At 46.0% G+C, this 22021-nt stretch overlaps 1 protein-coding gene across 1 annotated transcript in view; it reads left to right on the forward strand.

Moving 5' to 3' along the window:
* Positions 1-22021, forward strand: part of CECR2 (CECR2 histone acetyl-lysine reader) — a gene marked incomplete at its 5' end in the record, with an annotated part of 98106 nt that overhangs the window by 43832 nt on the left and 32253 nt on the right. Inside the window, one exon of the mRNA XM_082498391.1 lies at positions 8604-8698. Within this exon, the coding sequence (XP_082354517.1) occupies positions 8604-8698 (95 nt within the window). The remainder of the gene's footprint in view (positions 1-8603; positions 8699-22021) is intronic.

The following is a 22021-nucleotide window of genomic DNA, read 5'->3' on the forward strand; positions in this document are numbered from 1 at the left end:
CCTTTCCCTTCCCCGTGCTCATGCTGAGCAGATGAGCGCAATGGCCAGACCTAAAATGAAGAGCATCTACAGTCTGATCTCATCCTCCCTTGCTGCCTTTGGCTGGAGAGAAGGAGGAGGAGCTTGGAAATCGGATTATTACTTCGAGCCTCTTGGCTTTGGAGCTACAGACTGTTCCCCACGTTGCCAATGGGCTTAAAAGCTTAGCAGAACTCCCACTAGGTACCCAGGAAGCCTCTTACCGCAGGAGATGGTGACATGGCAGGATCAGCTGTTCTTTATTTATCATGCAGCCGAATCGTCTTGGGAGGGACCATAGCTAACCCGGTGATGTTGTTTCCAGAAACAACATCAAGAACAGGTAGAGCCACGCTGATGCTGTTCCCCACCAACGTGACTGTGCTCACCCAAGGTGCTATGTGAAACTGTTGCTAAAATTTTTAGTCTTTAGCTGCTGGTAGTACTTAGCCAGTAAATGGGAATGATAAATCCAGCATTTGTGGAGAGAGGGAGTTTGGGGTTGTTTTGTTTTGGTTTGGTTTTTACCAGCAAGGTACGGCTGGCATGCGACTGTGAAAGCTTAACAATATATAATCTATATGGTATTATGGGTTAGCTTCAGAACGGTCCCAGTCTCTCTGTCTGCTCACCGCTTTCCTCAGCCTGTCTTCCCAGCAAAAAAAAACCAAAATCCTAAACCAGCACAATCCACAAGTAGTGTAATGATCTGAATACATCTGATACTCCATAGAAGCGCAGCTACTGGGAGAGATCCTTTCCAGGTGATAATAAATGATATCTTTCTGAGGGTGAGACAGACAGGATGCAATTCAAGCAGACTCTGTTTCCTCTCTTTGCTGTTGTGTTTGGAGGTTATTTTCAGCCAGAGGAGTTGAACTTGTGGCTTGGGCAATAGTGGTCAGCCACTTTGTGGGGTTTTTTTTTGTTTGTTTTGTTTGGTTTTTTTTTTTAAGGGTGCGACCCCAGTACTTTTCCCGTAAAGGCACAGACCTCTTAGAAATTTAGGCAGACTGGTGTTAAGCATGCTTTTCTTAATTGCCCTTCACAGGCCTCTTGGAAGTCTTCCACGGGGTCTGCAAACCACAGGTCGGAGACCATCGGTTCTGCTGAGCCTGAAATTTCTGTCTGTCCCCCGTGTAAAGCCAGCTCGGTGCCCAGTGCAATGCTTGCCCCTCAGCCAGCATAACTGGCTTACGGTAAATGGTGTAGATTATCTGCTCTGAAGGAAGAGGGGATTATTTTGAAAGGGAGAAATGATCCTTTGGAGGGAAATAGCACGATCTCCAAATGCTTTGGCTGCTAATAAAACTGCTGAAAAAGAAAGATGATGGCAGTGGCATCAAGTGTCAAGCCTTATGGCTTCTCTCTTAGCCTCGCCGCTGAGTGAAGCATGCCCCTGGTAAGGATGCCGGGGCTTGTGTTCGCTCCTCCATCTGTAAAATTGCTCTGCATGTGGGTGTGTGCCTTCCCTTCCTTCACAGGTGCTGCAAGGCTTTACTAAATGTTCTTTAAATGCTTTGATGCTCCAGGATGAAAGCTGCTCTAGAGGCATAAAGTACTAATGTCTAACTATTAAAAGAAAACTAATCTCTTCAGATGTACCCTGTCCATCCAAAAAGGTACGTTGCTGGGGGAAGAAACGGGATGAGTAACAGTTTTACATCTTTTAAGTGCTGACAACGCATAAAATTCGTGACAAATGTAGTTCTTGTCCCAAATCGCTTGCACTGCAGGCAAGATGGGCTAGGAAGAGAGGAAAGCTTTATTAGCACCGGTGCGCTGGCATGGGGCATGAGGGAGACTGGATTGATCGGCCTGAAATCTCTTTTCAGTACAGTTTAGCCACCCAGCGTGAGCTGCTCGTATTTGTTTGTATTACACAGCAGTGAAAAATTCCAGTTGGAGAGCAAGCAGCGGCGTGCTGTGCAAACAGGGGACGGTCCCCGTCCCAAAGGAGAGATCGGGCAGCAGGTTAACGTGGACCGAGAACAAGAAGCCACAACCGTTCCGGCCAGGGGGGTAGAGGGTAGATAGCACGGTGGTCTCAGATCGCCAGCAGCCTTGTGCCTGTCTCAGATTTTTAAGGATTCTGATAGAGAGGCTAAAGGAGGACAAAACCGAGGCACCGAGGGTGGGGTGGGGTGGAGCATGTGGGATTTGTTCTTTGCAAACAGCCGTAATGTGGAGGCAATACGACAAATTCTCCCTGGCTTTCTGTTTATAACTATCTCCCTCATACAAAGCTGTCATCTCACACCTCTGCTTAGCCCTGGAGTAACATTATGCCCCTATTTACAACGTGCTTGAAATAGCCTTCAAAGTCTGCTCGCAGAAAGTCGAGGGAGGTAGAGATCTCAGAAGGCACTGGCAGACATTAGAGGGGGACCTGCAGAAATGGGAAAAGGGAATACCTTTGCTGCACTTGCTTTTTCCCCTTCCCCAAATGATAGTCCCCTTCTGACAGGGTAGCTTTTCTCCTCCCTTGGGGGTTTGCTCTTCATCCCTTGCCCTCGCACACACCAGTCTGGCAGCTCAGGGAAGAGGAGGGAGTTCTGCAGTACCAAGTGTCACTAAACCTCTTCACTTTTGCACACCCAAAGCTCCTGTAGAAGGCCAACTTGGCTCCCCCCGAGCTCCTAGTCCCCAGGGGCAAGGTGAAGATGATGATGTTTCCTTGAGAGCTGCTGACTTGTTCCCCTCTGTCAGGAGCACAGGGAGGGTGTTCAGCACCTGCTCTCCCTGCGGTGGAACAGCAGAGTGGAGAAGTCAGGGGCCGTTTTGGCTCAGGAAGCCATAAAGCCCTGGAGCATCCTATAGAGAGAGGACAGCTTGCAGCCTCCTGTGGGAATCTGGGAGAGGCACATCCAGCTGCAGACTTGGAGAATGGGTGGTGTGTCCAACTAGCCGCTTAAGATTAACGTGGCTTGGAGACTCCATCAGGAGCCGTAACTTCTTTCTGACTTTACAGCAGCCATCTAAACCCACTGCTGTTTGCGCTTCCAGGGTATCATGGCCCTGGGAATACCCCTGACTCCCCACAACGCCCTCCCAGCTTGTCATGCAGAGCGAGGCACTCTCAGTAGGTTTCATATTTTGAAAACTATTTCCATATGATGGCAGCAGTCATAAGCAGGGAGAGCATGGCACTGGGCTGCTGAAAGCACTCTGGCTGCTGGGCACGGGGTACATGGTTTTTTCAGGCGTGCTGAGTGCGTCCTAGGGGCTGAGCCCACCGACAGACCAACAAGCTGAGTTGCAGGGCTTGGCAGAGTCACCGGCTCGTGGTGTAGCTGGACTCTGTCACTTCAGCTCCAGGACCATGTCCTGCTGTTCATTGCACTGGCTTTCTGCTGCGGCTTCGGGTGAATCGGCTGGGTGTACTCCACGGCTGAAAGGAGAGTGCCATACTTTCCTCTCTGGAATGTGTTGAGGGACGCAGTGGTCCCTCCCCAAGCCCGCGCATCCTTCTCCCAGCTGGGGAACATCTGGCTCTTCTGTGGAGAAGACAGCAGGAGCTCCTAACTGGAGATGTGAAACACACGCACCGGGCTTCACACAACATGGGGGTAAATGATGCTTGTTGGAAGCCTTTTAGACCTGCAGTTGACTTCCCATCTTCCTGCCCAGTCCCAGTAACCTCACCCTTCTGCGTGCATTTGCCTAACTCTTGCCCAGGTACCTGTTGTCATTAATTATCTGTGAGGGGAAAAGAATGTCCTAACTCGGTTTAGTGACGGTGTTGGAATTTCAGCGCATGGGTTGGGGCTGGTTCAGCACAGCCCACTGGTAGCTTTCGGTGATCTCCTAAAGCCTCTGTAAAAGCCTGTTGAGTCACTCGGGAGCATTGCAATGGAAAGCTGATCACAGCAGTGGTATGGAAATAGGGCTGAAGGGATTGGAGTTTTTAAACTGGTGGCTAACTTGGACAAGGCTTAGCTGTGCTTAAACTGGTTATGTCCATCAGATTCGGTTATAGATGATTCAGCTCCGGCACAGAGGAAGCCTTTAACCTGTAGTCCTGTGCCTCAGCACCCAGCCCGCTCATGCCGGGCTCTTTCATGTGCTGGGCTTCCCTGTGGTTTTGGAGGAGCCCATCTTCTGAAATGAGGGCCCCAAACTTTGTGATGCCGTCCTCCAAGAGGGCAGCTTGCAAGGAGCTGGAGTTTGACTGGCTGCTTTCCGTAGTTCAGGAAGCCAACGTGTGCAGCAGCCCCGTCATTACCTCTGCATTGGTGTTGGTGACAGCAGTGTTGGCGCTGTCACGTTTGTGGACTCATTAGTTTACTTTTATCCGGGAAGTTGATTGTCTTTCCTCTCCAAAGTCTGAGAAGATACCCAGAAAGGAGTATATACTTTGGGCAGCATGGGGCTTGGGTCACCACGTGTAGAGAGGCTACAGCGCTTAGGTGCTGCCAAGACCAAACCGAAGCAGCTATTGCAACAAAACGCAGGTGATGCCGGTGTCTAATACATGCTTGGAAGCAACATTAGTTTGGGACCTAGACTTCCCTCCCAGCCCACCCCTGCCAGCTATTTCCCAGGCAGCGGGGAAGGGGGGGAAGAGGGGGGGTTGGTGCCCTCTCGGCCGCCCCGGCTAACCCTGCTTCGGGCCAGCGCTCCTCCCGGGCGAGGTGGTCACCCTTGCTCCGGCGGCCGCCTCTTCCCGACAGCCCTCGCCTGACTCAGGGGGGATTTAAGTCCCGGGCTGGGGGGAGGGAAAGACGTTAAACAGGCTTTTCCCTAATGAGGTGTGACGCCAGCTGGAGAGGGGGAGAATCCTGCTTTTCTCCTGTCTGTTGCTCTCTCCAGCTAGAGGAGGAGGAGGAGATGTATCTCCCCCCCCTCTTTCCTCTGCTGATTTGCTGCCTCTTCTGTTTCCTTTCTGTGCCGTCCCCAAAGCGGTTTTGGCAAGGTTCAGATTTCTGTGCTCACAGCTCAGTGCTCAAAGAGAAAAGGGGAAAAACAAAAGGGTTGGAGGCGTGGGGGGGATGGTGGCAGGGAGGAAGCCCAGCCGCTCTCGCCCACTGGCCCTGGCCAGGCCGGAGGAGAGCGGGGGGGTGGGGGGGACACACAGACGGGCACCCCGAGCAGGGTTTGCCCTCAGGACCATGGAGGGGTTTGGTGGCCTCTCTCTCCTGGGAGTCCCCAGCGTCACTTTGGCCACCTCTGTGCAGATGCGCCACTAGAGCACCCTGCTGCTATGCTGGCCCTCCGGTGTTGGAGGGGAGGGCTGAAAAAACAAGGTTTATTCCTCCTCCCGCAAAATGTGGGCTGAAGCATTAGGTGGAAACCAGAGGGGATCCGAACTCTTCATTCATGGTCCTGAGATACTAAGATTTCCATCGTGTCCTCCTGGTCCCTGGTGTTCCCATCTCAAGCTCTCCTGGTAGGACAGACAAGCACGCATGGGGAGTCTGTACCCAAAGATGGGCTAAATGTCTCTCTGGGGAGATCTGTCTCCACTGAATACAGAGGGACCTGGGCTGGAAGAGTTAGAGACCCTAAAGTCTGTACACCTCAAGGGAACAAAATCCTCCCTAAATGCCGCAATTGCTGCAGCTGTTTAAAATACTTGAAAATTTCCTAGTGCATCATTTTTGATTTTTTTTTTTTTTTCTTATTTTTAATTTGGAAAATTAAACTGAGCTGAAATAAAATCTTTCCAGGGGAATGTCCCTGCCCATAGCAGGGGGGTTGGAACTAGATGATCTTTAAGGTCCCTTCCAACCTAAACCATTCTATGATTCTATAGCACCCTGGACATGTGGGAAAAGTCCCGGATTTAGGTGTTTTGGGGCAGAAACCTGGAGAATCCGGCGGGGTAGAAAATTGTGACATTCAGTTAAACAGGGCCAACGGACCCAGCCCTAGGAAATTAAAGCACCTCTTGCTGCTCTTGCCCCGTTGCAAGCAGCGACAGGAAAAAATAAGTAGACAAAAACTTTACAGGACAATGTTGTTATCTTTTTTTCCAAGGCAAATAATCACAGTAATGCTTGGACTGTGCCGTTACCATAACCCGCTGACACAGGGTGAAGCTGTGGGTAGGGACCAGAGGACCAGAGTGGGCTACAGGCAGCACCCATGGTGGGGAGCGCGGTGCAAGCGCCTTTCTACAGAGGTGCCGACAGCCTCACACCTGCTAATGATGAACCTTCGTTAGTTAGCCCTGTGCTGTGTGTGTGCTGATTAATCCTGACTTGTGCCAGAGCCCCTTTAACCCAGCGTGGTGCTGGGACTCCACGTCGGTCTGCATGCCCAGTGCCCCTGTTAGCCAGCGGCTGTGAGATCCGCCCGCAGGCAGGTCGGGTCCCCAAATTGGTGCTGCACCTGCCAAGATGGCAGGGCTGAGCAGCACCCATCTGGGAGAGAGGAGGCAGCAAGAGAAAGGGGGGAAACTCCCCAGCCACATGTTTTTGGGGAAGGCTGGTGTGTCCCTGCCCAGGAGACAGCACCTTGCCCAGTGTCTGAGGAATGTCCCCCAGCCCCTGGGGTGACCCGCTGGCTCCGAAAATGTAAAGGTCACTCCCAGGCCTGGAAAACAATGGCTGCAGATAGGGGCTATCTGAGCCGGTTGCGGCCACTGCTTAAGGAGTGTTAGTCAAACAGCAGGCTGAAAAGGCTGACGGGAAGCATTTTAAATATTCCTTCATACAAAAGGCTGTCGCATCCCAGCAGAGGCAGGCTGCTGACTGACAGCTTTAGCGCACGAGCGTACGCAGATGAGGGAGAGGCTGAACGGAGGGGAACATCCTGGAGACTTATTTTCCCCCCACCCTTTATTCCAAGTCCTAATGTCATTTTTCACAAGCTGGGAGATTACTGTTGTAACGTACCTGGGATGTTTTAGCACATCACGTACTTCGTGGGTTTTTTTCTTTCCCCCTCTCAGATATATTTTGTTAGAAAGCAGATGTCGACTAAAGTAATTCACAAATAAAATAAGTCAACACCTTCAAAATACTAACCGCTTGCCAAGTGAATTCACTCGGTAATTGCTATTTATATAGCGTGATTATTATTTATACAACAATAATATCACTCTCTTCAAGGGATGGGAAGCAGCAACTGCAGTTTTTGTATTAACTTGTCATTAAGTGGGGTAGTCATCTAGAAGTGAGAACAAAGATTCTTTGGGCTTGTCCTAGCTCTGCGGCAGGGATGCTATATCAGGATTTGGCTGCCCACCACCCTTTCCTTACTTCGAGTTTCCACATATAATAGATGCATTTAATACATTCTTCACAGGGCAGGTGTCAGGCTTCCGCTCATGAAGCACTTTGGATGTTGCACAAGAGGTAAATAAGAGTGGTGCTGATAATGAAAATATGCCACTAATACATTTCCAATAAAAAACTACAAGCAGCATTTAATCTGCAATCTGTTATCAATAATTTTATTACCGCAGTTACTGCGGTCTAATAAAAAAGCACTTTCTCTTCTTTATTGGGTAAGTGCCAAAACGTTTATCCTTTATTCTCTGGCCATTAACCTTTATTCTGTAGCCATTAGCTTAGCCATTTGTGTAACAGTCTGTTGAGTAACGTTCAAGTAGGAGTTTGTATTCAATCCATTATTTACTCTGAAACCCAGAAAGAATAGCTTCTTATGCCTATGTTGTTTATCCATATTAAATCTTGTTAAGTGCTGTATACTACTGATGATAAGTCTTATAGGAAGTGGATTTTTCTTACTGTGAATTATTTTCTGGCATATATACAAAACTGTAGTTAACCTAGTTATATTTGGAAAACAAAGCTTGAAATTGCTAGCTGAAAACCAGATATTTCTCACAACATGTGCAAAATGCATAATAACTACATTTTAGAAGTTTATCTTTTTTGTGGATCAGTTCCTGCATCACACCTTTACGTGAAATCTATTGTGCTGAAATAAGCCATAATACTCTCCACGTCTCCATCAAGGGTTGAAATTATGGGTCATGAGGTCTGACATCTCTCCATCCTTTCTTTCTCTCTTACTGGAGGGGAAAAAAAAAAAACAACAACGAACCCCCAAACCAAAAAGAAATAAGTTAAATAATCAAAATGCCTGCTTTTCTTTGAGGCATTTGCTTGCTAGCTTTCAGCCATTTCTGGCTATCCATCTGAAACTGCTACTTCTCTGTGTAAGTGGCTTTTAGGGCCACGCTTTCTGAGCACATCTTTTAAATGAACTCACCAGCCTTAGCGAGTGGAAAGCAAAGCAGGAGAATGAAACTGTTGATTCCTGCCCATCAGCTGAACATGGGAGAAATCATGGGTTTCTTATTAGGCTGCAGCATCTCAACCTCACTGAACCCTATTTTTCTGTTTCCAGACAAAAGCATTAGTCTTCTGGCTGGAGAGTGACATTCGGTAAAAGCCTTTCAAGGTCTTCCCATAAACTCTTGCAACAAAGAGGTAGTAGTAGCAGCATTTTTAATGAAGGGGACAGTCGGCTTACCCAGAGTATGCTCTGCTGCTGTGCACATACTTGAGGCTGCTTGGGTCTTTTTGGTCCTGATCAGCCAGCACTAAATTTTAAGGAATTAGTTTGATGACTGGATTGTATTTATTTTTTTTTTCCGTTCTGCTCATTAGGAACTGGAAGCTGCTCTTCACAGGGATGATGTGGAGTTTATCAGTGACCTGATCGCCTGCCTTCTTCAAGGTTGCTATCAGCGCAGAGACATCACGTGAGTAACCTCGCTGTACTTCTTAAGTGCTTTGCAAGGGGAGCTAATTAACACGGTCGCGGGGACGTTTCACAGCTTTAGAGTGATGACATGGCAGTGATCGGCAGCCACCAGCAATCAGGCCAGATGCTTCACCAAGTGGAAGGGAATTCCAACTCTTCTTGGGTTGAGTTGCAGGTTTTTAATTTTACAGACCCATTGTTAAGCAAACTTGTTTGTTCAGATCCCGTGCAAATCTGTTTGATGCTCTGCTGTAGCTCTGGAGCGTACAGTGAACATTCACATCTGCTGTTATGCTCTGCACTCTATTTCCTCAAATTAGTGATATCACAGCAAGTCTTTAAATCATCACATATGTTTTTAACATTTTATATGTGTTGTATGGAATAAAACTTGCTGCTTTGCAGCCACCTCACTTACATGGAAGATCTCATTGCTTTACACAGGGAGAATTGTAATTACTTTCTTGGAAATAAGAGGAGCATTGGAATCGGTTCAGTTGCAGGATGTTGGAAAGTGATTTGACACGTTCCTCCTGATGTTTCAACATCCAGAGACGCTTTGTCAGTGTCCCCCAAAGCAGCCTCTCAAACTGAGACAAGTGTAGAACATCATTCTTTGGAGGATCACCACTCATGCAGTGAAATGTGCTCCCAGTGATATCGAAGGCTTGTTGTGGGTGTGTTTTATGTGTTCTTCTGTGAATCATGTTAATAACAAAGCATAACTGTGGAGATGAAGACAGCTTGGCAACTTTTGCAATGGCTTAGAAGAGGTGCTCAGCAATCCTGCTCCCTAAAATTCCCCTTTTGTGCAGAGGCTTAGACTGGTGCATTGGCATAACCATAGATGCTTGCATTGAAAGCTCTATTTCTAATTAACTGATTATGCTCAACAAAATTTATGTAGAGCATTTTTATATTTATATCTGCCACTTGAATAGGTTCTCTTGCACTGCTGGGTTGACATTCAGCATAAGCCGGTATCGGGACTTGAACCAAGCAGCTGCACTGTTATTTACTGTCTCTGAATGAAACTGATGTGATGAGAAGCTTGATTGTAAAGGGACTGCAATCCTCTATACCTCCTTCATCAAAATAGCCGCAGAGCAATATCATGTTGCTTATAAACGTGCGGCAAGTTTATTTCTTCCTGCCAGAAGCACGAGAAAGTAGTGGCTTAAGTGTTTTGCCCACCTTAACCAGCTCACCCTTGTAGAAGCAGTGAAAGATTTGTCTTTGATGAATTTCATAAATTCAACATTGTGAGGTTCTCCAAAACTCTCCAGATCTGTGTCCGCTTAGTAATTGTGCTGTTTAATTGCCTCCCCTTTCTCAGCTGTTTTAACTAACAAAATTCAGGGATGAATCACGGGTGAGTCGTCGGGCATTGGCAAGTTGTCTGTCTATCTGTCTGGGGAAGGTTACACGTATATGCATGCATGTGCACTCATGCACAGTTACGTGACGCACCTGGCAGCTCAACAATGTGTAGTTATTCAACATTGCATGTACGTCCCACTTTGTGGCTGCGTAAATACAGCTTTGGTTAACTCCCGAGATGCAAAAGGTGCAAGGAGGTAATGTCATGGTAGAAGGAGGAGCTGGTAACCCAACTGTGGCTTTGTGCAGCCTCGTCCGGCCACATATGCAGCATAGATAGGTACCTACATAGCTGTTGCTGTGTGTCTGTCCGTGTACGAGAGGTGCTGTAGGAAACGGAGGAGTGCGAAGTCACGGAGTGGAGTTGTGAGAACTTACACCTCACCCCCACAGTTGTGCTAGGGAAAGCACGAGGTGCCTGAAGGAGAAACCAGCTGTGCCCTTTCTACAGCACCTCCTGGAGAAGGGGAACAACCCCATGGGCAGGGGAATAACGAGAAAAATAATTTCTGCAGTGGAGATGGGGAAAAGAGCACAACAGGAGGGGCACAGTGGAAATGGCTGAAGGAATATATCAGGAAAACTGCTTGAAGCCACTGGGACGTTAGGGAGGTGGGCTCTAAAGCACTGCAGAGGAAGCAATGAGGGCGGCTAACTGGAAACAGGGAAAGGTGCTGTATGCAGAGGGATGTCATGAAAGAAGAAGCACTAAGGCTCGGTCTAAATGCGGAAATAATAAACGAGAATAAAAATGATAGCTTGGGTACGCTTCTCAGAAACAAACTTGCCCCACTGTTTGTTTCACGCTTACAAACCAGCTATGGAATACTCATCCAAAATGAATGTGTATTTTTAAAGCCAAAAATTATCCTTGTTCCTTACACATTTATTTCCAACACCTTTGTTCCCTCTAACCCCAGCTCAAGAGGCATAGGTCTTGGCTGATGCACAGCTTCCCTACCGTACCTAGTTTGTGCCCAGTTAATGTTAAGGAGTTGAGCTGCTAATTGATTTTTTTGAGCGCTCAGCAGACAAAGACATGCAAATGTAAGGGGCAGAATTTGTGTGGTGTTTAGATTTGGCTTTTCACAAAGGGCCAGGACTCTGTATTTTTCTGTTGCAGACAGATAGTAGGTATGAGTCTTGCGTGGGAAAAATCAGCAGTTTCACAGACCATCACAGTGGCGTTAGAGCAGTGATTTCTCTAGTCATTTCTGCTCCGCATCCTCGTGCCAAGGCTGTGAGCTGTTAATCTTTAGGCTATAAACTTTGCTGCCTGTTGCACCTCAGAGGGGAAGGTAGGAGCTTGTTCTCGTCCTTGTTCTCAGGCCGGAGCACCACGGCTCAAGCACAAGATATTTTGTATAACCTCATGTAAAACATAGTTTACCGACCTCTCCGAGGAGTTTTGAGGTTTAATTGGTTTTGTATCACGTCTTACCTCTTTGATGGCCAAAACGTTATCTGTGTATGCTTTCTTAACAATCTGTCTGGGAGCAGCTTGTAGTTCTTGTCACATCTGTTTTGACGGCGTGCAGAACTAGTGGCTGACCTGGGCTGCCTGGCTTTAATCATGCATCATAGAGGGGTATAAAACTGTCACATACCTTTGCTAATTATAATGTGCTCTCAAGTAATTTTGGAAGTGGAACCTAGCTGAGAGCCCTTCTAATGCACAATTTAACGTACTCTAGTTTGATTTGTTTATTGTTCTTTTTTAAAAAAAAATGAAATTAATAGTTTTGTAGTGTTCTGTGATTCTTGATTTTGAAGTAGAGCAATGTTGCCTTCGTTTTGATGTTCTTTATGGCAGACTTTTTTTAAAAAGAAGAATTACATATGAGAGAAACTGGTTTTTAACCTGCTCGATGGTTGAATGTCTGGTAACTTAAGACTTTTTGAGTTATGGATATCTGTATTTAACTACAGAGACTACTTAATGGGATGCCACCTGATCTTCTCCAAATTCTTATTTATCATGACCTATCATAGCTGTTAGGAGCACTGTTCATTGACCTGGTTCTTGCTGTGTTAAGCACTGTAGAAGTATAGAACAAAAAAGATGGGAGTCTGCATTTCTGGCTTCCAGCATCTTTAGCGATGACCCCGTAGCTGTCCTTGCCTGTCACTGGGTGGTTTGAGCACTTGGCCAGGACAGTTTCCCTGTTGCTCTCCTCTTTTTGCTCTGACCCAAAATACTTTTGTGCCATAATCTGCAGCTTTTGTTGCTTTATGAGTAGCCTTCATAGTATTCATATACCATCCGTGCCATCTAACTACTAACCACATAATAACTAATTTCCTTGAAGCTCTTTGTATGGTCTCTCTGCTCAGTTTAATGCTATAGGCACCATTCGGTTTGATGCCAGTGAGTTTACCTATATGTTTTTCCTGCCTTTAGCTTTTGGGCACAGACCTTGACGTGTCTATGTTTTCTTTTAATTGTTTCAAAATGCCGCTGCCTGGACAGCGGGGAGTGAGGAGGGAGAAAACTCTTAACAGAATTTGGGGTTTAGAAAAAATAAATAAAAATTAAGCAGGTTAAAAAAAATACTGGTGCTTGCTTCAGATTCTCTCTGATATAAATTGGGCAGCTGCGTAGTCCCTAGGGGCTGCCACTTTAATTCCAGCAGGAAATGCGACTTGATGACTTGTATCAAGACAGGAAGATCAGAGCTTCAGCTAACGGCAACAGCCGCAGCAGGAGCCTTCTGCAGCTGTTTTTAAGTAAGAAGTGATGGTGTGACATGGATGTGTACACTCAACTAAAATAATCCAGAAAAGCTCCTGCTGTTCAGCATTTCTTTGGGTGAAACTCATTCTTCACTGCTCTGTTATTGCATTTTTGCTATTTTTCTAATCTGATGGCATAAGAAGTTTCAATGACTTTATCATTTTTCTCATTGGGAGACGTTTTGTGTGCTGCTATTGTCTCTTGAAAAACATTTTAATTGCTTTTTTTTAATAGCATACTTTATTTTTTTTATTTTTTCAACATAGATAAAGGTGCCAGAAAGTGAGGAGGAAGAAAAACAGTATCTCTGCTCTTGCCTATGCCCCATGAGATTATTTATTTTTTTCTTATACCCCAGGAGATTGGTCCATCGCTGTGGCTGAAAGCTATCTAATTGACTTCTGTGGCACCACAGACAGCATTTGCTTCCTTAGGAACCTCAATTATTTTTTTCTTGTTATTTCTTCCCTTAATGCATTGGAATTCTTTTTCCCAAGTGGTTCATCTGTTTTGTGCCCACCTTAAGTTCTTCCTGGATCTATAAACTAACCTTGGAGTCTTTGGCTTGTAGTTTGTGTGTGGTTTGCTCTAATATGGATAATAAGAGGATATGCCTTAACTCCTCTTCCCTCCCCCTCAATTGTCTTAATTCTTTCTTTCATATCCTCAGTGGTGGCATTGAGAAATACTGCCAGTATGGCATCTGAAGAGCTATATTCCCTACTTGTTGCATTGCCAAGCAAGAATACTGCCTCTATTCTACTTATTTTCTAATGCTTATTCTGTGATCACTTATTTGAGCTTTAATCAGAAAGAGATAAGGGATAATCTGAAATCTTCTAACCCATTGGGAAAGAATGCCCGTTTCTGAGGTCTGTGTTTAATAGCTCTGAGTATTCCAGTTCTTCCTTCTGCTTTTTCACTTTTGTCCATCCTTGTCCTTTATTCTTTGTGGACTGTGTCTTTACAGGCTATTTTTAGGGGTTACCCCAGCTCTCATGTTTTGGTAGAAGTGCCCTCAATAAAACACTTAACATCTTGAAACTGTCCTTCTGCACATGACGATGTGAGCTGTGTCCTTTAGAAACTGCTGTATGCTGGTCTGGTCTCGGGGATAAAGTGGCAGGTGAACTGGGATAGCTGGCAAACCAATGCTAAGTTTTCGGTCTTGTGGATACTGCAGCGAGCCGGGCTGCAGGAATAGCTAAGCCAACGTACTAAGACAATCTGAATGAATTCAACACTTCTGTCCACGCCGTAACATCTGGGGCTGCCAACCCACGCCCAGTCGCAGCAGAGCTGGGGACCAACACCTTCCGGAAAGAGTTTTAACAGGCGGCTCTTGCAGTTGTGCCAGTGACCTTGATTATAACAACTGTTTCCATGGCCCAGCCACAAAGCACCTCGCTAACTCAGAGTCATATGCATGAATGCCAAGTGAATATCAACAAGATCAGCATTATTTACAGTCTGACTTTTAACAAGTGCTGCCTTGCATACATCATGGAGATTGGTGGATGGCCTCTGGGATCGACCCGGTATCATCAGCACAGGAGATACCATGAGGGGGCAAGGGAGATGAAGTGGCTACATTGCTCATCTTGAATCTAATATTAATATTTATTATAATAATAGCCAAGCCATGCAAGGTGAGCCTCTTAAAGGGTAAAAAGTGAAAATGAGGCAGCTGGCAGATGTTGGGAAAGGAAGGATGAGATTACAGCAGTAAAATAACACGGTCATTCAGAGATTAATGAGAAGCACAGTGGAATAAAATTATAGAGTTCGAGTATAAATAAAGCTAAGTAAATGTCTTTGATTCTCAAATGGATAAAATGAATCTTTAAAGAAGAATTTGAAGAAAAGTTGCTAGCATGTTCTGGAAGTGCTATTCCATAGACATGGCTTTCACGGTCTCTTTTTCTTCTACCATTTTCATTCCTTATTCTGTGCTGTTACTGTCAGGGCAGATGGATGACAGACAAATAGATTGGATAGCTGGGGAGAGGGAGTTATGCGCAACATTGACAGGGAGGAATAGGTGGCTAAACTTAAAAGGATGAATAGAGAACAGTCAGTGAAAGGTCTTGGAGACTGCAATGATGTCATCACACCGATGTCAGAGTTTGAAATATGAAATGGACAGCTGTATTTTTAAGTTATTGATGTTGCAAACCGTGTACTCCAGAGAGGAGGAAGAAAGCAACAACAAAGAAAGAAATTGAGGAGGCAAGTGGAAGCATCTTCTCCTTTGAAGGAAGAAGACAGAGAGTGATGGAGAGAGAGGGACAGGATGTGGAAGTTCTCTCTACGTGAAACCTTTGCCCTCACTTTTGAGACTTGTATTTCAAGATAGTGATGCTCCAAACTACCTCTGCAGGATTTTTGCTCCAGCAGGATTGCAAGCCACCACCCAGCACCTCAGCCAGATTTAGAAACTGATTTTTAGCTCAGGGGTGAATATTGCAGAAGTTCTGAAATTATTTTCTTGGGGCTTTTTAGCCCAGCAAGCTTGATGAACAGCTGGAGTGGCTGCTGGCCAGCTGCTAAGCCACTGTGATGATTTTGACTCTGTTCTAAGTCAGAGACTTAGAACATACACTTTTAGGTTTTATCTCATCTTACCTTCCATCCTTCTTCAGTTCCCTTCTGGTTCAACCAGTGTAGTTGTTTAAACTTTGGAGAGAAGAGGAAAAACCTGTTCTGAAATTAATCCCAAAAGGAACTTCTTTAGGACCAATTTATTTATCTGTAAAAACTTGGGTTTATCCATTGTCCCCAGAAACTTGTAATCTGTGGGGCTGGTTCTAAGTAATGAATTTGACGAGCTTGTTTGCTTCAAGGCAACCCCATGCTAGGTGTTTTTTCCTCAGAAGATATTCTCTTGTCCCCCATAAAGAATATTTTTCTATGAGCTGCAAGGCACATAATGGCTTGTTTCATATGGATTTGTGCCATAATACAGCATGTGTCCTATTTCCCCGTCATCATCAAGACAATAACTCTAGCTTCTTCCCCACAGTGCTCATCGTCACTGTTATACCCTAAGGTCCTCTCTACAGCCCCTAAACAATCGGAAGAGCGCATGGTGCAGCAATACTGTTGTGTTTCCTTATGGCTATGAATTGGGAGCATGCTTTCTCTTGATGGGCACTAGAATGAACAATGCAGCATTAAGCTGGCTTCACTTGTTCTTTAAGGATCCAGGAATGAGTAGTAAGTAACGATCCCCTTCCAGTCTGAATGTGGGGCACAGTGAGCCTCGTTCCTATTTGCTCTTTCAGAATATGAGAGATGTATTTGGGGTTTTTGTAAGTCAATCGGCTTCAACTCCCAAGGGTTGATCTGCTTCTCTTCAGAAAGAGGTCACTGTCGAATAACAGTAGTAGAAAGAAGCATGTTCATGAAAATTGGCAAGCGTGGATTGAAGCCTAGTCAGATGCAGGTGAAGGTAATTGATGGGAGAAGTTAAATGCCATCACAGACCAACCAAAGCCCTTGCTGTCTTACCAGGTCTGTTCACATGGTGAAGGTTGGGCTCTAGATACGTTTATTCTGGACCATCCAGAAGGCTACATTCATCCTTCCTGAGACAGATACTACTATGGTATGATCTTCATTTCATCACATCCATAGTGACTTGTTGGGCATACACTGTGCGGTTGGTTGTCAAGGTCAAACAGAATAAGACACAAAACAAGGGGAAAAAAACTCCATGCTTTAAGAGTCAGCGTGCATGTGGAGGCAGTGTGTGGCAAGAGCAGAGCACGCAGCAGCTATTCTCACACTTCATTGTGTCTGTGTGGCAGTCAAGATCCTTCCCTTAAGGACTGCATGTCTTTTCCAGGTCAGATCGGTATGTGCTGGCTCTACATCCAGCGTGCAGGAACCAAAGAGTCCCTTAGTAGAACCCTTCAAAGCAGTAGCTGGCAGCCTCTGTTTTACAAGGCCGCATCCCACACCAGCGTTACCCAAATCTGCCTGCACTGATTGACAGAGTTGGCTTCTCCCAAGGTACTCGTTTCCTTCTTGAGCACTCAGATCCTTCTTTCTCCCTTTTTATTGTATCTAACAACCTGTAACTAGTTCTTGAGTTAGTTAATAAATAGTTTAACACTGGTTCTTTTTGTTTTCCTTTTGATCCTTCAAGAGATTGCCTTTTGTTATTCAAAGCCGAAGGTGCTTGACACAGAAGCAATGCAGAAACCCCCAGGCTTCAGACACTGTCTTGGCTGTGGGATCGTTATGCCTATAAGTGATTCCCATTCTCCGTGTCTGATAAGCCTTGGGGAAGAACTGGGCAGAGAAGAATGCAGCACTCCAAATTCCTGAGGGGTGCTGGGAGGCATCCATCCATGCAGGGACTGGAGGAGTTTCACCTGCTGATCGGGGCCTTTCAGGATCAACATTTCACCCCGCCTAGGGACCCTCCCGCCTTTGTCTGACTTCCTTTGCAAGGCTGACAAAAAATCTGGCCTCCTAGCTGAGGAGGGGGGAGATACCTCCCTTTGTTAAGTTGAGCTCAGAAACATCCAGGTCAGACGGTTTTGGTTTTGAGGCCCAGGAATTGCTCCTTGAGCCTAAAAACTGACCCTGGGAACTGCTGTCTCTCAAATTTATTACTTTGTGAGCGTGTGGTCTGAGAAGAACCTAGGTTCTTTGCTTTCCCGTGGCATCCAAAAAGTGACTTAATTTACTGATACCATTAAGTCTGTCAGTGTCATCAAGCCTGCTGCCTGCTGATGTGCCTGTAAAGTCTCCACTTTGGCATCAGTATTGCTTAATCTTCTCTTGGTGATCTAAATGCTTCACCAGGAGACCAGCTGTGCCCTGCAGATCAGTGCTTTCTTCCTTCATCTGGCTCTCCTGCTCTGCACCTCTGTCTCGTGCACCAGTACCACCAACTTCAGTGCTGACTGTTCATGACATCTCATCACCATTATCTTCCTGTCCTCTGGTACCAGCATACGCTTCAGTGCCTTCAGTACACACCCCGCTGTTGGCTTTGAGACTCAGGACCTTTCTTCTGCCTGCTGCCATTCTGCCTTTGCCAGTAGCATCTGTTACTCATTTTCTGATTTTGAGCCTGTCGGAAAACTGCACTTCAGGATCTCAGGAGATTCTTACCACTTTATCTGAGCATACTGTCAAGGAAAAATTCACATTCCCAGTCTAACTGCTGTGATAGATCTCGTTGGATAGGGAATAGTATGGCTTCAGCTCTCCTCAGCTCCCCAACCCTATTCACTATCATGCCAGGGAATTCATTGTTTAATGAAAGCCATTTTCCCTGGCCCCTCCCCAGCCAAGACCAATGTCATCACATGGTAAAAGGTGACATATGCTTAGATATCTCCCTTGTATCTTCCCGCAGTATCACATGCCAGCTTGACACCAAATTTCTCCAGGCATGATACAGAGACACTTTTAGTTCTGTCATTAATTTATATAAGGTGCTTGGGGTGAGATAACTTCTTTTCTTGGTCCTTTCCACCTCAGACATAATGCGTGATGGCATCAGCGCTGGTACCACCATGTTCTAGTACCAGCTCTGCCTTCCTTTCTGAGTAAGCTTCAGTAACAGATACTGCTTCTTTCTTGGGCTCCATTGGCTCAACAGATTGATTCCTCAAGGCAAAAAAGACCAGCTGACACTGCTGGGGACATGCATCTTGTCTCCTCTATGATTAATGGACTGTCCAGTGCAACCCCTGATAAAGAAACAGAAGCCACTTATTGTTTTACAGGCACTCGAGTCTTCTTCCCATTCGGACAGGCAGGGTATCTGACGGACCATCTTACCAGGAGTTTTCTGGAGGTTCCTGTGTATTTCCAGATGCACAGTATTTTACAATTTCAGCCATATCTCAAAGAACTGGGGTCTCTATTTTTAAGCAAGAAGAGAAAAAGTAGCTGCAGTAGCTGCTTTCCTCCATTCTGGAGCTGTGGTGCATGTTTCAACACAATGCAGAGCTGGTTTCCCCTTGGAGTTTAAACCTCCCCTTGCTGCTCCTGTGGGTTATACATCACACTGAAGGCAACTGATTTGTTATTGTGCCCTTTAATGGTTTCAGGATAGTATCTTAAAGGTAAAATTGAATAAATAGCGAAGTAGAGTATCTGTGAGTTTAGTATGTTGGCAAAGCCAGGCAGGTGTGTTTAAACATGCCTTTGGTGTGAACATGGTCATCCTGAGTCAAACCAACAATGCCCATGGACAATAGCATAATCACACTTAATTAATTGCATTTATGCAGTTACAATTAAGGGAAAAGAAAATTTTTAAAACTGTCTTAAATCATCTCCTCTTTTTATTCATTCAAGGTAAATAATCCTTTCTGTTCATCTATTGCTCCCTTAAGTCACGTTTTCACAAATATATACAGCAATACTGTTTGCTCACCACAGTGATGTTTCAGGATCTTTTAGCAGAATTGTTTTTCCTCCTTTTTAATCCAGCTATCAAACCCATTGATTTTTCATTATCAGTTTTCACTCAAATTGCAGCTTCAGTAGTGGGGGAGGGGATTCCTGCTTCTCTGTCCATACCACTACCCCAAAACGGTCCACATGTTGGGAGCACAAATCTTCACTTCATGGAGGCTGTGCAGAGACTCACTGAGTTTGAAGGAAGGGTTGAGCTAGCATTGAAAAACAAACAGGTAGTCACCTCGTTTTAAGTTTTATTTTAATTCCATTAATATTCCCTGAATCTGGACAGTGTGCTTGTCTTCCTGCTCATCCTCTTTGCCCCCAGAACTTTCTCTTCCTTTGGTACCATACACCTTCAGCTGTTGTTTGGGATGTTTTTGTCTGCTCTGGTTTTATTGCTGCTCGTATTCTTATATGTTCTTTTCCCTAATTAAACAACAAAAGCACACAAGCAGCCCTTGCTCCTACCTAAAAATCAAATGCAGGCCCCCACACCCAGTGCGCATCTAGTTAACCATATGTGTCTTCCTCATCCTCCAAGTACTGCATAATCCACCAGGCTTGGCAAATCCAACCCTTCTTTCCTCCAATGCTTCACATCCTTCACACCAATTGCTTTCTTTCTCTGGCTTACTTGGCCAAATAGGCTGCTGGTCTCTTGAGACAGGGAGATGGATGCTGGGCATCTGCTCGCTTCTTCCTGGTATTCTGGTGGGGAGGGAGAGGGGGAGCAACAGAGAGGCAAATAAAGGGCAGTGAGGAGCAGTTTAGCGTAGGTGGAAGAAGGGTCATCAGCACCTTCAGATTGTATTTCCTTCACCAAAAATCACTTTCACCTTCTCATGCGGAAGGAGAAACAACAACACGCCTCTTTGTTGCTTCCCTGTACCTTGAGGTGTTAGAGGAAGGACGAGCACACAAAACACTTGTGGCCCCTCCTGCTGATCCTAGTGATGGTGATGAAAATAGAGCAGCCTTGGCTCACAGAAGGGTGCTTGGAGCTCCTGCAAGCAGGGAGACGGAAAATCACAGGACAGTTCAAAGTAACAGGTATGTGTGATTTCTCCTGCGGGTGCTGCCGTTCTCTCACAGAGCTCAATTAACAGGGGTCACAGAGCACTGATTAGCTGCCTTGGCATTTTGTGAACATAAAGCAGTGAAAAATCCAGGGCGAATGGGGAAGAGAAGATCAAATAGACACTTATCTCAGCACTCCTCCCTGTCCCTGGCATTTGCCAGCTCCAGTGAAGAGCCTTTCCAGAAGAGGCCACTGTGGGACAGTGCTGTATCTGCGCCGGTATCTCTGCGGCTTTTCTGCCTTCTCTCAGCAAAATAACAAACAAGTCACCCTCAGCAGCTGTGTCATGCCTAGGGTGGTTGCGAGATAAAAGCAGAATCACAGGAGAAGCATGGACCATAGGCAGCTGGGGAAGATCAGAGCATGCCCTTTTACCACTCTGCTGTGTGAGATGAGTTCAGTTCCTACAGCTGGTGTCTCCTTTTGGAGGGGTGGACTTGCTGCCTCCAATCCCTCATGTGAGGGAAAAGGGGTGGAAGACAGGGCACATCAGCTCACAGCGTGTAAAAAGGCCTCTCCACCTAATTCAAGAGTTGGTGAGTGTGGACTGGTAGTGCTAAAGAGCCCAAACTAGAAACTTCCTTGATTGCTCAGTTTTTCTGCCTTGGCTGGGGAGGGGGGGGGGGGGGGGGGGGAAGTCTGCATGAGCAGACCTGGGATCTCCCAGGAGGGTGGGCAGCTGTGGTGACCTTGTGGCTTCCCCTTCTTCCTTTGTGCTCCCCTTTTTTTGGGGGGTAGCAAAGCAACGCTCCCACTTCAGCTGTCATACCCAGGTTAAGTGGCTGCACTTGCTTCTGTCAAGCCAGCACATGCTCCTGTGGTGTGATCCCTTATTAGACTAGACAGCCCACATCAGCTCGCCATTCTCTCTGCCTCCCTGGAGACACTGCCTCGCTCCATAGCTGTTCCTATTCTGCTTCTCTGTGGGATACAGCATATCTGCCAGCTCCCCCAGTTTTTATTGTATGGAATATTGTGCGAGGTAAGATGGAGGAAGACAAGGAACAGGCGTGGAGTATTCTTAACTGCTGACTACCTTGGGTTTTGTTAGCTGATTTTTCCCCTCTTCTAACCATGAACAGTTTAGGAATTCAGCTGCGAAGGGAGTGGATTCCCTGGCATCCAACCACGTAAATTAGATTTCCTTAGCAAGATCGAGCAGCCCTTCTGCTGGAGAACCCACTCTCCTAACTTTGTATTATCATGTTGGAGGAAAGGTCCAGAACCCTGATGTCTTCTCTAAGCATCTCTTCAGCATGTTCTTGGGGGTGGTCTCAGTGCCACATTTGAGCTCTGGAAGCAAGTCATGGGGTGGACAAGTGAGGGCCAGGCAGGGAACAGGAATTGCTACGGTGCTGAATTTACTCTGCTGTCCTCTACTTGTGTGGAAAACTTGGGAGTATCTTTTATAGATGTGGAAAACTCTGATCAGTCATGTTTCAGGCTGCCAAATCCAGGAGTTAGACCAGACTGCTTTAGGGAGGAGCTGCCACTACCTAACATTTGCTAACCAGCTACTTTTTTGTCCTTATGGTTTTAAACAAAACCGTGGTTGTAATGTAGGAACTTTGTCAAGGACTCACTGTATGTAGAGCTCAGTGCAATCCACGCTCTAATTCTTAAGGGTCTTTTTCCTCTCCTTCACTGCCAATGCTCCTGATGGCCACACAAGTAAGCTACAGAATTACTTGAGGTTT

The sequence above is a fragment of the Vanellus vanellus genome, assembly GCF_965231255.1.
Source record: "Vanellus vanellus genome assembly, chromosome: 1".
Classification (NCBI taxonomy): Eukaryota; Metazoa; Chordata; class Aves; order Charadriiformes; family Charadriidae; genus Vanellus; species Vanellus vanellus.